Raw genomic sequence first — 17426 nt, forward strand, 5'->3', positions numbered from 1 at the left:
TTCAAGGGACACCCAACATTTAAGAAAAGGCAAGATGAGACAAGGCAAGGGAATTCCAGAATAAGACTCTCTGGGTTTAAATATTAACTCTGCCATTAAAATAGCTGAAGACCAAAGCCAAGCGACCTTACCTTCCTATGCCTCAATTTTCTCATCTGCCAAATGGAGATGAGCATAATACTTCATAAGGTGTTATAAGAATTTTAAAAGATAGAACCTACAAAATGCTTAAAGTCTGACATATAATAAAAATGTATTTAATGGTCACTTAAATTTTAGTATGAGTACAGGAGCTTGAGGAAATAAACAAATAAGCATCAACTTTGCCTAAAAATATTCTGTTAAAAAGTAGTTTTAGGGCTTCCCTGGTGGCGCAGTGGTTGAGAGTCCGCCTGCCGATGCAGGGGACACGGGTTCGTGCCCTGGTCTGGGAAGATCCCACATGCTGCGGAGCGGCTGGGCCCGTGAGCCATGGTCACTGAGCCTGCGCGTCCAGAGGCTGTGCTCCGCAACGGGAGAGGCCACGGCATTGGGAGGCCCGTGTACCGCAAAAAAAAAAAAAAAAAAGTAGTTTTAATATTTTTGCCCACACGAATATAAAAGAAGTACTCTTTTCTATGCACGTGCTTACTTAGAAGAATGCTGCATTATTTACCTTCTGCTTTAAATTCTCGAGAATGTTGGCTGTGATTTGATACCTAAATACATATTTGTAATGATGGATTCTTTCAAGTAGAAAGTAACTTAACTGTGCTTTCTTTTGTTATGTCACTAGATATGAAATCAGAGATGATCATACCTTGAAAATTCGGAAGGTGATGGCTGGTGACACGGGGTCATATACTTGTGTTGCGGAAAATATGGTTGGAAAAGCTGAAGCCTCTGCTACTCTGACTGTCCAAGGTAAGGTTTGGGGAACATTTTTTGTGGTTGATTTATTATATGAGATACAATGTTGATATTTGAAAATATTACATGTTAGAGTAGTCTATATAAAATATAGACTTTAAATAGTGCTGTATATATATACATTATTCCAAACATATTTAAAGGAAATTATTGTTTTGCCTATGGGAGCTCTATAACTGTCTGTTACAGGAAATTGAACTAAGTTTTCAAAATTATGAGAGCATTTTCTCGGTCAAATAGAGGAGGGGAGTGTGCTTTAATCTCTGGGTCTTCAAACACAGAGCTTTAATTAAATGACAGCTACTGCCGCGAAAACTTGATCTTTCAATGAAAATAAGTCTACCATTCCTTCAGGTCATGCACTTTCAAGGGTCTGTACAGTTCAGAATAAAAAAGTGAAAAGATTCTGTTTCCCACTAGAATGTAAGATGCATCCATAGCGTAGGGACTTTTGCAGTCTTTTTCTGTGCACACCGTGCCTGTGACTTAACAGACATTCAATAAATATTTGTTGAGTGAATTAATTGCATTTGTACTTTGCTAATTTTGATGAAGATTTATTATTTGGTGTGATGTGAGCCAAAATGGCTGCCATATTCTTTGGCTACAAGTTTTTTGAATGTCAAAGTCACATCTTAAACTGATATGCAGAAATGGTTCTGTCACCTCCTTTGTCTCCATAATTTCATATGTTTTTCATTCTCATTATCCCTTTTCCCCTTTTTCCATGATGTCATACTGATTATTTCTTACTGTGTATCATCTGAGAACTTTCTCTCATTTTTTTTCCTTTTTAGGGGCAAATTGTTTATTGTGGAATTTGAGAGACAGTGACCTTTAAAGAGCATTTTGTTGGTGAAAAAAATTCCATATTTTGACACGTATATAGAGTAAACAGGGATTTTGGCCATAAACCACTTAGCTTGTTTCTGAGTATGACATTAGCAACACTTGCTCTGTCATCTTTTCTGAGCACTGTCTCCTCTAAGGCTATTACGAAGGAAAAGGTGGCTTTTGAAGGAGAGCTTCTACTGTGGGCTTTCTACAAAAGAGCCTTGTGGGCTTTTTACAGTAGAATAACGGAATAAAGAATATTTCCTTCCTGTCTCTAAAGCCATTATGTCCCCCTTTGGGGTTTTTAGCTCAACCTCATAAAAACAAAAGAAAAAATGAAAAGATCAAGAACAAACATTGAATTTCTAAGGCCTAGACTACTTCTCTTTAATCTAAGTTAGACCTGAACTCCACATAAGACTAAAACTGTAAGAAAAGAAAACCCCTTTACATTTAGAGAAAGCATAAATTTAAGAGATGTCAAGTTCAAGTTCAGAAGCCCTCCGGAGGGAGTGAAAGTAGCCCAGGATGAATCCAAGACATGAAAAGGTGTGTCTATCTCCAGGCAATTGTGACAGGGAGGTTGATTGTCTATTATATTAGTCAGAGAGATGATGCTTTTATAAATAATAGCCATTCTGCTGTGTCTACAGTAGACATTGAAATCAAAATAGAGTTTCTTCCTGCAGTTTTATACTCAATTCCAAAGTTAATTCAGCCTTAAGTTTTCCATATGGAATTCTTGCTCCTAAGCCTGGATTTCAGTGAAAACTGGGTACAAATGATCAAATCCAGAAACTACTTAAGGAATTTAGAAGTTCTTATTTCAACTGCATTGGGTTTTCTATAAACTTATGAAAGATCTGTGTATTGTTGAGAAGTTATTATTTTATTCAACTATTAAAATAAAATATGCATATTAACATCACTGTGAAAATACCTTTAACATGCTAGAATAATATACACAGTATGTCAAAGAAAGTAACATGATTCCCAACAGCAAAACTTAACTAAGAAAAAAAACAAAGGAAACTTTTCAAAGGAAACTTGAGAAGTTATGTATTTTTTTCCTTTGAGATTGAATATAGAAAAATATTAGTTACTACAAAGGAAACTAATCAGAAATGAATACATTTGATAGCAGGAAACAATTATTAGAAATTCAGTAGCATAGTTGTTTTTGATTTCTGTATTTCATTTGTGGTTCATTTTTGAGGCACTATTGGAGTCAGTATGGGCTAAAAAATATTCTTCCTTTTCCTCACTCCTCATGCAGTAAATATTTAATTTTGAGAATTGATGTTGGACAACAGAACCCTGTGTTCCACTAGCAGTTTGGGGAAAAAAAACTTTCTTAAATAAGGGTGAACGTTTGATTTTTACTCCCAGTACAGATATGATTAGTTCTAACATTTAAAAATTAACCCTCATTTGAGAATTACTTCCTTTTTTTTGATATATATATATTTTTTTGAAATCCTGATTCTGCTGTTTTAGAGACTTTGTCTGTATGTATTTCCTCAAGTATTCCATTCTCAACTCATGATTTCTTTGGTTTTAATACTTGTGTATTTTTCACAGTCCTTAGTATGGTACTGGACATCTAGTAGGCACTTTATGTAATAAATACTTGTTACAATTTGAACTATGCATTTGAACTCCAACCTTCTGCTTGAGTGGTAGAGATATCACAGTACAGTACATCACAGGGGAAATTCAAGCATCTTCTGGTGACTTTGATCCTGAGTGCTAGCAATAGGTTACATTGGATCAGATCTGAAGAGATTATCATCTCTGATGGCTGCCTGGTGGTCTGTGTTTGAAAGGAACAGAGTAAAACCTGGGGCTGGACAGAGTTTCCTAAACTTAGATGAAGTTTGTTATCTGATCTTATCTGAACGTGTATATCTAAACTTATCTGAAGCTTGTTAAATATACAGATTATCAAGCATGCCCCTGGAGAACCTGATTTAGTAGATCTGGGTTAGAGCACAGAAATTTGTTTTTATTTTTGTTTTCAAGCAAGTTCATCAGTCTCTGGAATGTGGAGTTACCTGTTGAGCTGACAGAAAGAATAAAGGGCTTTAAAAAATTGCTCTAGGGCTTCCCTGGTGGCGCAGTGGTTGAGAGACCGCCTGCAGATGCAGGGGACGTGGGTTCGCGCCCCGGTCCGGGAGGATCCCACATGCCGCGGAGCGGCTGGGCCCGTGAGCCATGGCCGCTGAGCCTGCGCGTCCGGAGCCTGTGCTCCGCAATGGGAGAGGCCACAACAGTGGGAGGCCCGCGTACCGAAAAAAAAAAAAAAAAAAAAAAAATTGCTCTAGAGTTTGGGAATTACCAGGGCTGGATGAAGTGTGTTACAGAGAATTGTGTAGCGAAGAGTATAGACATTGGTGTCAGACAAAATGTAGTTGAATCCTATTTCTGTCATTTACCAACTGTGTGGCCTAGAAAAGGTTATTTAAATTACATGAGTCTCAGTTGCCCATGTGTAAAATGGGTACAGTAATACCAACCTCACAGCATTTTTATAAGGAGTAAATTAAATTATATATATATAAAGCTTAACATATTGTCTGTTACAGAATGTTTTATAAATAAGGAGTGTTGTAGTCATATAAGCGTTATTATTAGTGATAGCTTTATCACTTAATTTTAATAATTATTGGTTATTTCATAAGAAAAGTAGTAATGTTCAGATAATTCTAGACAGGTAGGTCTTCCTTTGCTATTGTAAATGAGAAACCTGAAGTAGTAATATAATCATGATAATTTATTATGTAACAAGTTATTAAAACTCTTCTCAAATATAAAGCATTACATTTTTATTAAAAAAAACTTTATTGGCTTTTAAACTAAATGTGTTAAATCTTGTTAGTGCCATCAAAACTAGTGCTAGATTTAATGTTGAGGTTTTGCAAAATAACTAGATAATTTAATGAAAATTACGACCACTTGGGAATAGAAATGATTCAAAAACCGATTACATTTTATGTGCAATGGAGTGTTATCGTTATGAAAAAACGTTCAGCAGAGACTCAGAGACTCTGCAGTAATTTGACCTATTGAAAAATAATTAATTTCCATTACATGACCAATAAAAAATGGTGAAGTAATGCTGTTTGGAATGATCACAACAGAGAAGTGTTTCTGTTTAACTCCCAGTTAACCAGAAAATTCAGTAAACCTGAACTTGATATTCTGTCATTTTCTGGAATAATCAAAACTTTATTACCTATAAATGTAAACCATCAATGTTGTTACATTTATGCCTGATGTTTGTCTGCCTCATTTTCCCTCCATACTGTAATAATATCTATGCACCTCATCAAGAATTCTCTTTGTAAACCTAAAATACACAAACAAATTCAGGCATCTTTTAAAAGACATTTCATCTCAATTTTGATTGATTACATTGTGATATTTGCATTTTAATGTCCCAATTCGACAAGTATTAGGATTGCTAGCTGTCACAGTAGGAATGAATTATCTTCTGAACTAGTGTTTCATATTGCATAATGGCCACATCGTTTAAGGAAAAAGATATATACTGTAGTATTTATTACCATTTTATATAGGTTGTGACATACCTATAAAACGTAAAGTCTAAGTTGAACAAAATAGATGCAGTGAGGCACCCTGCCAGATTTTTTAAACAGTGTGCTATTGAAACTGCTAAAATTTATGCCTCTGCTTGGTGCTCCGAGAATGGTTGCAGGTTTGTTTTACATTATTTTACTATCTTAATCTAAACCCATTAGGTCTTTATTAGATGCTTGCCAGGTGGGCCTTGAGGTTCTTCTTGTAATCACATGATAGCCAACATAAATTTTCCTGCTTGCTTTCATTTTTGAACCAATTCATAGTAATTTAAACAGTGGGTACTTTTTTTTTTCTTTGTTGAAGGTAGCCTTTAAAGAAAAGCATGGTGGATGCAGCCTCAAAACACTTAAAAGAAAAATAAAGGCAGAAAAATAACTTTATCATTCTATTAATACCAAAACCTTTAAAATTAGTAATTATTTATGATGACAATCATGTCTGTAGCTTTTTAAATAATTCCATTTATGAGGTGTGCTCTTCTGAAAGAAAGATGGAAGATAAAGCCACACAGAGTTTAAACTCCAAATTTCTCCCATTTCCAAGTTTGTCCTCCACCTCTAAGATTTCTTACAATTCTTTGGTTCAGTGATACTCACTGCTTAAACAAGGCAAACTCGATGGCATTATTAATCTTTCCACTCCCTCTGCAACTTCACAGATAAAGCAGCTCTTATTACTGTCACAATTTCATTGACAAAGTAAATTTGCGACTCTCTATCACCAGAGTGATCGTGTTCCCATCGCTATGTCTGTCACAGGAAACCGAACTGAAAACAAACTTCCATGTACCAGCCATTTCCCAAGCAATCTCATTTTATCTGTGCTGACTTGAACCATTAAGAAAATCTAATCCCATTTTTGTCTGTCTTTCTTACAATAGGCACTAAAAGACATTTAGTCCTCCCATTTCCCTTTAGCCCTAAGTGCTGAGCCAGTCAGACACAGGAAACTGGACGTTTAGTTCACACCCCACTGCACTCCTCCACAGGCCTCTCCCAGGGACCAGTTATTCTTTGAAGCTCAAAAAACAGTTGCTTTTCTGCCCTTTCAGCAACAGCTGTGTTAAAAGAAAAGGCAGATGCCAAACATCTCTAAACCAGGTGATGCTCTGTTACCAGACAATTGGGATTTCTGTGAAATCCCAGCTCTTTTCTCATAGGCGCTTATCCGTTTTTCTTCCCTTGATGTGAAATTACTCCATTCTCTCAATTTCATCACCTGGTTTTTTGGGGGTTTTTTTTAGTTCTAAAATATGGTATCATGAATGATGTTGATATCTCCTTAATGTATTCTTGGCATACAATAGGAATGTTCAAATGGATCATCAAAAAGACGTGCATTCTATTCTGTTCTGAAGAACTATTATTTTGTCTGATGCTTCCCATAAGTATTATGCCTACTCTGCAGTGAAGGAACAGAGCACTTCCCCGTTAGGATTGGTTAGCCACTGACAGCCTCTGGAAGGCTGAAACTTGAAGTCTGAGATTGATGTGAGACCGGAGAGACACAAGGCAGAAAAAAAAGACCAGTGCAGTCCTTTGGCTGACTTAACTGCTACTAATGGAATGTTTCCTAGAGCTTCTCTCCTTGCTGCTGGTGAACTGCATGCCAAAGAAAATAAGAAGAAAAAAAAAAAGAAAAAGAAAAAAAAAATGCTGAAATATCTTGGGCACTATAGTTTATAATTGACCCCTAGTTACTATCTGAATGAACTAGGAATTGATCAATAGTCATGATTTCCAGTAAAACAAGAAGCAACAGTCAGAGGTTTGGCTAAGCTTTTAAGATTCTCCTAACCCAGTGTGTGAGTATTAATTCACAGGAAATAGTAGTGATGCAGTGAAAACAGGAGCAGACGAGGCATAAGAAGCTGAATTCTTCCATATTCTTCATTTCAGTTGATGGCAATGCAACCTGCAAATACACACTAGTAAGCAGCTTGGGTGCTGGTGGGGTCATGCTTTACTCTTCCATTTCTCGAATGTCAGTCACCTTAAAATCCTATGTATTTTGCCTTTTGAATATTTCTCAACTCTCAACACCTGTCTTATCTTCTTATCACTGCTTTATTATCTCTTGTGCAGTGAAACTTAACATCTAACCAGTTTCCTTGCCTCCATCTTGTCCAATAGAATCCATCCTTCATACAACAGGTACATTGACCTAAAATACAAATCGAATTGTATTAGTTCCATTCATGAAACATTGTCATGCTTCCCATCTCTCCAGATAAGGTTCAAAGTACTTAAATGCCGCTCTGCCTGGCTACTTAGCCCCCTCTTGCTACTCCCTTCAGGGTAGTAACACTATATTGTTTACATATTTTTTCATGTAAATACCACCATGGAGCTTCCGTCTGGGCTTTTCTTTATGTTAGTCCTTTGGTCTAAAATGCTCTGCCCCCACTGACCCATCTTCTGCTTGCTAATTACTCCTATCCTTGGATCCAGCTTAGGCAGGCATCTTGCAGGAAGCTTTGCAGGCAGTCCTTACCCCAGTGTCAGGTTAGGTATGCACATTCATGGACCCGTCGCATGCTGTTGCCACCCTTATTGCATTTCAGTATCTGCCCCATTTGACTGTGAGTTCCTTACAGGCACACTTTATGTACTTCACCTTCTTAGTCTCATTGCTTATTGCAGTCTTAGGAGCATCCTTGGTGCTCATGTAACATTTTCTGTCTGAGCGAATCAAGGGCTGCCCTGATATATACCAGCTGTTGTATCCTGGGCAAGTCACTTAACTTCTCTGAGTTTTAGTATACTCATCTGTTGAAAAAAATGAATGTACGTGGACTATAAACGTCAAAGATGATAGAAAAGTTTTAAAAAGATAATTAACAAAGTATATTCTCATAAAAGTGGTTTGTGGATTATGAAATGCTTATGCAAAATGATGGTTGTTATGATTATTTTTCTCATCTCTTCTTTCAAAACAACTAAAAACCCATTAGAGTCTCAGTAATATTTACTTTGACCATAGAGATTTGAAATTTTTAGTTGCTGATTAATGTAGAATTTGGTAATTGTTTTGCTTTTCTGCAATTATAATTTTCTGTGATTCCTTGATATTGAGGTCTGTCAAAATCAGCCCTCAGGGGCTTCCCTGGTGGCGCAGTGGTTGAGAGTCCACCTGCCGATGCAGGGGACACGGGTTCGTGCCCCGGTCTGGGAAGATCCCACATGCCGCAGAGCGGCTGGGCCCGTGAGCCATGGCCGCTGAGCCTGCGCGTCCGGAGCCTGTGCTCTGCAGCAGGAGAGGCCACAACAGTGAGAGGCCACAACAGTGAGAGGCCGGCGTACCGAAAAAAAAAAAAAAAAAAATCAGTCCTCAATATTTTTTTTTTGCTGCTACTTTAGGAAATGTTCTGTAGGGTAGAACTAACAGTCTTTTCTGATAGACACACATGGATGTACAAACTGAATGTACAAGATGTTAAATCTCTGATTCTCAGTTTTCTCCTCTGTAAAGGGGAGTAAATATGTCTCCCTCATAGGATTTTGTGGAGATTAAATGAGCTAATAAATATGAAATGCTTAGCACATTGTGTGAAGCATTTAAATGCTCAGCAAAAGGAGAAGCAATAAAGGTGATATGAAGAAGGCACAAGAAGAGAAGGAGTTATTTCAGTCATGTGTCTTTATATGTGTATATATCAGGACTTTATGTAGCTTTAGTGCTCTTAGCTGCTGTATAAAAAGATTAAAGTCTGGGCTTCCCTGGTGGCGCAGTGGTTGAGAGTCCGCCTGCCGATGCAGGGGACACGGGTTCGTGCCCCGGTCCGGGAAGATCTCACGTGCTGCGGTGCGGCTGGACCCGTGAGCTGTGGCCGCTGGGCCTGCGCGTCCGGAGCCTGTGCTCCGCGGCGGGGGAGGCCACGGCAGTGAGAGGCCCGCGTACCGCAAAAAAAAAAAAAAAAAAAAAAGATTAAAGTCTGAGTCACGTATGCATCTCCCATTATACTTTATATAGACACACAATAAATGCTTTTCAATAAACAATGACTATCAAGGTTTCTGTAATTGTGGTTTAAAAAAATGTCAATTTTTATTCTAATTGCTTCAAGAAACAGAAAAAAAGTTAGGTATAACACAAAAAAATCTACATTAGGTAAAAATAATTTTTTGTCTTTATTAATTGTGTGTATTTGATATGCATTTGAGACCAAAATAGTTTTTTTTTAATTAAACAGATCCATAATTAACATGATTCCCTTTGATCTTTAAACATAACTATTATCCCCCCTTATATGTTCAATGCTGCTAAACTTCCTGATAAAATGAATAATATTGAATCCCTTCACTGCACCTTCCATAAACATAATCCATATATTGGACCAGTTGAAACTACAGATAAAAATAATGTGGTTAGATGGTCCCCAGTAATAACTTCCATATAATTTAAAACTTTAATAGTCTTGAAAATGAATCAGAAGGCATAGTCTATTAAAAGAAATGTGCATTTGTGCCTTGAACATTTTCTAAGATGTGAAATAGCAACTTTGAAGTTTACCAAACCACATGTTAATTTCACACAATGCAACATGTCATGTGCATGGCTTTTTTTTTTTTTATGGACCACTCTATAATTATTTCAGAATGTAAAATTAAAATTTAAGTGAAAATTAAACAATGTAGCTTACTGTAGATTTTATTGCCAGTAGTGAGGGATAAACTTTAATAAACTTGCATTCAAAAACAAACTCTGGGGGAAAGAAAGCCTGTTTTGTAAATTTGTAGTTCCCATAAACAGGCTTCACCAGGCTAAAGCTTTCTATCAGCATATGAGATCTGATAGAGGGTAAGAGTCATCTGACTTTTTAGAGCTGGTATAATATCTAGACAGAAAAGAAGTAATGAGAGAAAAAACTGGACCCTTCAGTTCTGAATTTCCTTTCTTTGATGTAGACTTCATTTAAATCATTTGTTGGAACAGTGTGCTTAAATTGCTGATTTCAGAAAAGCTGGCAGTATAATAGTACATTGTTTCTGACCAATAACATGGTTATTTGAGTCAAAGCCAAAACTAATAGTGTCAGATGGCCCTTTTGCAGGTTCAAGTCAGGTTTACTATAATCCAAGATTTTAGTTAAGAACTGTGAATTCACTATTATGAAATGGTAAATAAAGTGTTTCAGATTTAAAAAAAAGGACTGTGAGTCCAAAGCTTTACTGGATGACTTTAAGAACCTTGATATGTGTGTGAACATGTCTGCCACACTCTGACAAGATATGGCAGACTGGTTCTTTGGAGAATGATTCTTCATCACACATGGCAGCAATCCACAAAGGCCCAGTAAAGTCAGTGATACTAGAGTAAACAGTGCTTCAGGGATTGGGATACACACACACACACACACACACACACACACACACACACACACACACAGTGTCATATATAAATTTACCATCTCCTATATGTATGTATTGCTACACTCAATGTTGAACTCAAGAGTCTTACTCAGAATGCCTCCCTTATAGGATTTGTTGTGGATTTTGTGTTTTTGTTTTTGTTGTTGCTTGTTTTATAGTTAAAATAATGATTTTAAAAATTTAACTGAAGATTTGAGGAGCTAATGAGAATAAAAAAAAGATTAGTTATTATAGAAAGAAAACCCAAAAGACAATGTGTGATTGAAGACTTTTAAAGAGTCAGTATTGCCAGCTGAGCTCTTTGTGAACAGGCTGAAAGTCAAGTGCTATCATTCAAGAGGTTTAATGAAGCCCCACTACAGAATTTAACAAGAGAATGATTTGTGAGAATGGCTTCCTCTCCTAACTGTTCTGATCCAGTGGCATAAATAGGATGCCGAGCTCTGCTCCTGCTGGGTTTTTTTTTATGCTATTTGATTTGATTGAGACCCAGCAGCATTATGGCCTATGATTCTTTTCCTTTTTTTTTTTTTTTTTTGTAGAAAGGATAAAGTAAAGAACTTCTTGTGTTCTTATAGCCTTTCAGAAATAGTCATTTTAACCCTAATGACTGTTGAAGATGTGACATTCTCTTAGATTTCTTTCACTTACTCATGAAGGTTTTGGGTTGCTTTTAGTTATTTCAAACAAACTGATAAAATCTTAAAAATTAATCAAAAGAAAAAGCGATTCTCCACCTAGCCTTCCTACAGAGAACTTGAAACACTCTCTTAATGTTTTTTGCCAAGCAAGTATTTGAGGAAATAAGTAGAGCAGTCAGGTACAAGAAATAATTGATACATAAGATGATTCTGTGACAAATAATGACACAATACCACACTAGTAAATAGCACATCATGGGTCTTCCATTATGTTCTGAGCTTTACTGTAATTTATTCATCTACATAACAGTGGATAAGGTTCTCTCGTTGCTCAGTTACATAGATGTATAACTTAGCAACTGTCTTTAGCAACCTACATTATGAACTAATGACATCATCCTGGAAATATGTAACTGAGTTGTGTGAATCTACACAATCTGCATTACTCAGCCTGAGAATGAAACTTGAATGAAATAAATTAGATTTTTGCTCTAGTCATTAATGGGTAGCTCATTCTAAAACATTAGATTCATTACTGACAATCTCACATAACTTTAAGAATTGGAATTATTTTGTGATATTGTATATAATTTAATGTAAAAGAATTAATTCTAAGTTAATTTACATTGATGTATCCTATTTTGTCCAGAATTATTAGGACATAAAGTGATTGAGGTAAGTCATTGTTTAAGAGAGAATAATCATAAAGAGAATAATTTTAGACTAATTGACATCAAGGGCACCCTTTTCTTATGATGGACCCTGGGTGAATTAACTATGCAAGATAATTGAAAAATGGTCTTTTTATGCATCCATATGTATCAAATTTTATTATTTGCTTGCTATCGTTTTAAATATTTTATAGGTATACACAGAATTGAAAATTACACTGAACAGTATTCATCCTTATAGATTCACAAATCATTTCAGTATATTCCAAACATTAGGGTCATCATTAGAATAGTTATACCAGCAGCAGCTGGTGTCCTTTGAGCCTTATTTCAATAATTTCAAAATATAATATGCTTTTTATTTCATTTTTTAAAAGATTCTGTATAAATTGGAAGTTACTACCTTTTAATATCATACCCAAAGTTTGCAAAACTGATTAAAATACGACGAGCACTTTAATTTGCTTTTAAACTGTTATTCTCAGGACTTTATAAATAACGTGCCAATATAAACACACCTGTAGAAAATACTAAAATAAGTATAAGACAAAATGTAGCTGAGTAATTGCTTTATAACAGAATTATGAGAGTAGGAAAATCCATAAATGGTTGTTAAGGTTAGCTTTAGCTGTAGGACATTTATTTTGTGTGGTCAGTGTTATTAGGAGAAAATTTACAGCATTACACAACTAAAACTGATAGAAATGACCATTTTACAAAGGTGCTTTTAAAAAGTTAACATTGTGTATGGTAGAATAGTCATTTCAAACAGTGTTCTTTTTAGGTCTTTAGTAAAGAGATGAGGTGTGCTCTTGTGTTTTTCCTTAGATTTTTTTATTCCCCCCAAGTGTACTAAATGACTAAATGTAATTGATGATCAGTAATTTGGGCCTGATTTAGGCTTCTTGGAAATAATGGTAAATTACATAATTCCTGTGCTGGATTGTTGAGATTATGAATGTTAGACATGGATGGGGGCTCTGTTTTACTGATGAAAAAACTGAGGTCAGAGATGACTTTATAATGTATAGCAAACTGTGAACATATACATTTGATACTTGACTGCATGAATTTGACATTTACGGTAGTTGTCCTAAAAGGTTGCATCATATCATCTTTCAGAGATGGAAATTGGCTGTTTGGACATTGTTGTTTTTTTTTTTAATGAGAAAATAAAATATAGCATGAGTCATTTCCTCCCCTAAAACCTTTTTATATGTTTGAAACATGCCCATATGTGAAGCAGATTATGTACCCATGTTAATTTAATATATTAATACATATTGTGCATTTAAACAATATCTTTTTTGTTAAGGTATAATTGACATATAACATTATATTCATTTCAGGTGTACAGTATAATGATTCTATATTTATATATACTGCAAAGTGACCAGTGCAGTAAGTCAAGTTAATATCCATCACCATATACATAGTTAGAAAATTTGTTCTTGTGATGAGAACTTCTAAGATTTACTCTCTTAGCCACTTTCAAGAATGCAGTAGAGTATTACTAACTATATTCCCTATGCTGTACATTAGATCCTCATGACTTACTTATTTTATAACTTGAAATATGTAACTTTGACCCCCTTCATCCATTCCATCTACTCCTCACCCTCACCTTAGGCAATCACTAACCTGTTCTCTGTCTCTATGGACTTATTTTTTTATTTTTTGTTTTAAATTCCACATGTAAGTGAGATCATTTGGTATTTTTCTTTCTCTGTCTGACTTACTTCACTTAGCATAATATCCTCCATGTCCATCCATGTTGTCTCAAATGACAGGATTTCCTTCTTTTTATGGCTGAATAATATTCCATGGCATGTGTGTGTGTGTGTGTGTGTGTGTGTGTGTGTGTGTATTCATTTAGTTAGTTAGTTTACATTTCTTTATCCATTCATCCAGTGATGGGCATTTCGATTTTTTCTATATCTTGGCTATTGTAAATAATGCTGCAGTGAACATGGGGAATGTATATATTTTTGAATTAGTGTTTTTGTTTTCTTTGGTTGCATACCCTAGAGTGGAATTGCTAGATCATATGGTAGTTCTATTTTTAATTTTTTGAGGCACCTCCATATTGTTTTCCACAGTGGCTGCACTCATTTACATTCTCACCAACAGTGCACAAGGGTTTGCTTTTCTCAACATCCTTGCCAACATTCTCATTTCTTGTCTTTTTAATAATTATCCATTCTAAGAGGTGTGAGGTGATTTTGTGGTTTTGATTTGCATTTCCCTCATGGTTAGTGACGTTGAGCATCTTTTCATGTGCCTATTGGCCATCTATATATCTTCTTTGGAAAAATGTCTATTCAGAGTCTCTACCCATTTTTCTAATCAGATTATTTGGTATTTTGCTATTGAGTTGAATGAGTTTTTAATATATTTTGGATATTAACCCCTTATCAGAAATATAATTTGCAATTATTTTCTCCCATTCAGTAGGTTGCCTTTTCATTTTGTTGATGATTTACTTTGTAAATAATTTCTTATTGAAAGTTATTTCGCTTAGGTCATGGAGCCAAAAGATTTCAGAACCAAATTTACATTAGAATAAGATTTAACACTTTTTAAGAATTTTCAAACAAACAAGTCATGCAAGGTAGTAAAAATAGCAAGGATTTAAAGAGCTGAACAGACCTGAGCTCCAATCTTCCATGTCTTACCTGATGTGTGACCTTAAGAAAATTACTTAATTTTCACATTTCTCCCTTTGCAAAATTGGCATATTGAACTCTTTTCTACAGAGTTGCTGAGAAGGTTTCTAGTGTATGATCTGACACATAGTTAGCTAACATTGATGGCTCTTTACTAAACTGAGATGTAGAAAGGTTATGTGATTTATGCAGGATAGATCTGATTGATTTTGCAGAGAATCTTGATCCAAAGTTGTTTAATTTTATCATTATTAAATAATTTTATCATTATGCCATCATGTACCTTAACGCTGACCCTCCATGAATTATGCCATTTGAAGGTAAGTGTTCCAGATTTTCAACTAAACAAATTCTTGAGCACCTTCTATATATAAAACAATATGCTAAGCACTGTGAAGGATGCACAGATAATGAGACATGGAGCCTGCCTTCATGGAGCTTATTACAGCCTATTGATAAAGAGAGATATACATAAATGTCTACAGCATCAGCAGTATATGAAAAGTGAATTTGTACAGATAGGCCAGGGAGGAAGAAAGTGCTTTCAGCTGGGCAATGGGGACATTATTGTCATTTGTTCACTCTTTCAACAGATATTTACAATGTGAATAATGTCCTCAACTTGATAAGTTCTATAGAAATGCTGGCAAACAAAATGGTTAAATACTTGCCCACATGGAGCTTATAGGCTAGTTTAAGAGACAGACATTTATAGAATAATCACAAATGTATAATTTAAAACTACAGTAAGTGCTCAAGGAGAAAAGTTGAGGTTGCTGTGAGAACATATAGCATTCCGATAAAATTTAGTATCAAATTTAGAGGAAGCTCTTTGAAGAGGTATTTTTTTTTTGAGCTGAGGGCTAGGGTGAGTAGGAATTAAAAGTAGGATCCCAGGGCACAGCATAAACAGAACCGGAAGTAAGATGGAGCAACATGTACTTGAGGATGAGAAGAAAATCTACGGGGCTAAGATAGAGTGGTGGAGGAGGGGAAGGGATATGAGAAGACACCAAAGAGTTACATAATGAGGCCATGTTCGAGATTTTGCTTTCTATTTTAAGAGCAATGGGACCATATTGAAGGGTTTTAAGCAAAAATGTACTATAATCAGATTAGTTTATTTTTAATCATTGTGGCTGAATTGTGAGATTGGAATGGAAAAAAGCAAGACATTAGTTTGGGTGAATGCTGGTGGATAACTTGTCCAGGGTGGTGGCAATAGAGCTAGAAAGAGGTGGATGGAATGGAGAAACAGTTATGAAATAAAAGCTAAGGAATTTGGTAATGAATTGTGTATCTCTCGGAAGAAGGAGAGGAAAGATCTAAATTTCTGGCTTTCTAAATTGACTGAGGGAGTATTACCACCAAAATTATGATCCTGAGATCCTATGTCTGGTGGCATACACATTATCATAGTTTGCTGGGTAGCTGCATTTCAATCTCAGACTCTTTAGCAGGCAAATAACTAAGTTGCACCATTTAATAACTGCTTGTGGGGACATTTGTAGAAGCAGAAGGAAAAGAAGAATATTAACTTTTTCTGAGCACCTGTAATGTGTCGGGCGTAGTGCAAGGTATTTTGTGCAGATAGCAAGGTTTCTCAGTCCTGGCACTATTGACATTTTGGGTTGGATCATGCTTTGCTGTGGGAAGCTGTCTTGTGCGTTGTAGGATGTTTATCAGCATCCCTGACCTCTGCCTAGTAGATGCCGGAAACACCCCCCCTTCAGTTGTGACAATCAGAATTGTCTCCAGAGCCACTGATCTAAAGAATAAAGTGAGATATTTGAGTGGAGGGGAAAAGTTCATGGTATTTTATGTATCCATTAAATATATTCTAAAAATGTTCCTCTTAATCACTCTATTTTTATGTCTGAAAAGTTGAGAGATGTAATGACAGGCTTTTATGTTAAACTCAATCTTTTCCCTAAAAAGAAATCATACCTAGTATTAAAATATCTTGAGGGTTTTTAATTGTTAGAGATATTATCATTCATGAGTATCTATGCATATAATTTTTCTGGTGTAACAGTGACTGGGATTTGTCAGTTCAAATGTAGATACTTCACTCCTTAAAAATTTGAGTGTTCCTCTGTTTTAATAAAAATGTGTTTCTTCTCAAAAAAATCTTGTAACTCATTACTTTGCTCCATTCATATTCTTCTGGAATGTGGTATTTACAATTCTAGTCTGTCAGATTTGTTAATTGAGCCCTGCTGTTCAAAAAGCACTGTGTATGAGAATGAAAAACATCACATCAATTTAGGGATTCACTGCAATTTAGCTACTAATAATGAAAATGAATATCTATGAATTAGCAGAAGAATTCCATAGTCAGGGTGATTTCATCTGTAGCCCATTTAAGGAAGCTGCTGTTCTCTGATATTTGCTAGTAGGATTGGTCCTACTGTTTGTAAATTTGCTTAACTATGAAATATTCTATAGGGCCATTCTAAGAGTTTAGAATACTTAAATTATTTTAGACCCAAATACTGTGAAATCTTCTGTCATTACAGTACAAATAATTGTATAGCCCATTGCTAATAGTGAAGAATCTCAGGACTTTAATGTGTAAGGATAAACTCCAATATTTTTGCCACTATGCTTCAAAAATTGAGATTTCAATGTGGAAATACCAAAATTGTAATTTTAATGTTGTGCTAATCATGCAAATATTTTACTTTCTTGGAATTTTCTGCTATCTCCTGGATTTATCATATGAGCTAT

General features: G+C 35.5%; 1 protein-coding gene across 11 annotated transcripts in view; it reads left to right on the top strand.

Moving 5' to 3' along the window:
* The window catches only part of ROBO1 (roundabout guidance receptor 1), a 1104762-nt gene that overhangs the window by 993151 nt on the left and 94185 nt on the right, over positions 1-17426 (top strand). For all 11 annotated transcript variants that reach the window (XM_049709943.1, XM_049709940.1, XM_049709942.1 and 8 more), the window contains one exon: positions 776-903. In XM_049709943.1, coding sequence (XP_049565900.1) covers positions 776-903 — 128 coding nt within the window. The remainder of the gene's footprint in view (positions 1-775; positions 904-17426) is intronic.

This window comes from Orcinus orca, chromosome 5 (genome assembly GCF_937001465.1).
Source record: "Orcinus orca chromosome 5, mOrcOrc1.1, whole genome shotgun sequence".
NCBI classification, from domain to species: Eukaryota; Metazoa; Chordata; class Mammalia; order Artiodactyla; family Delphinidae; genus Orcinus; species Orcinus orca.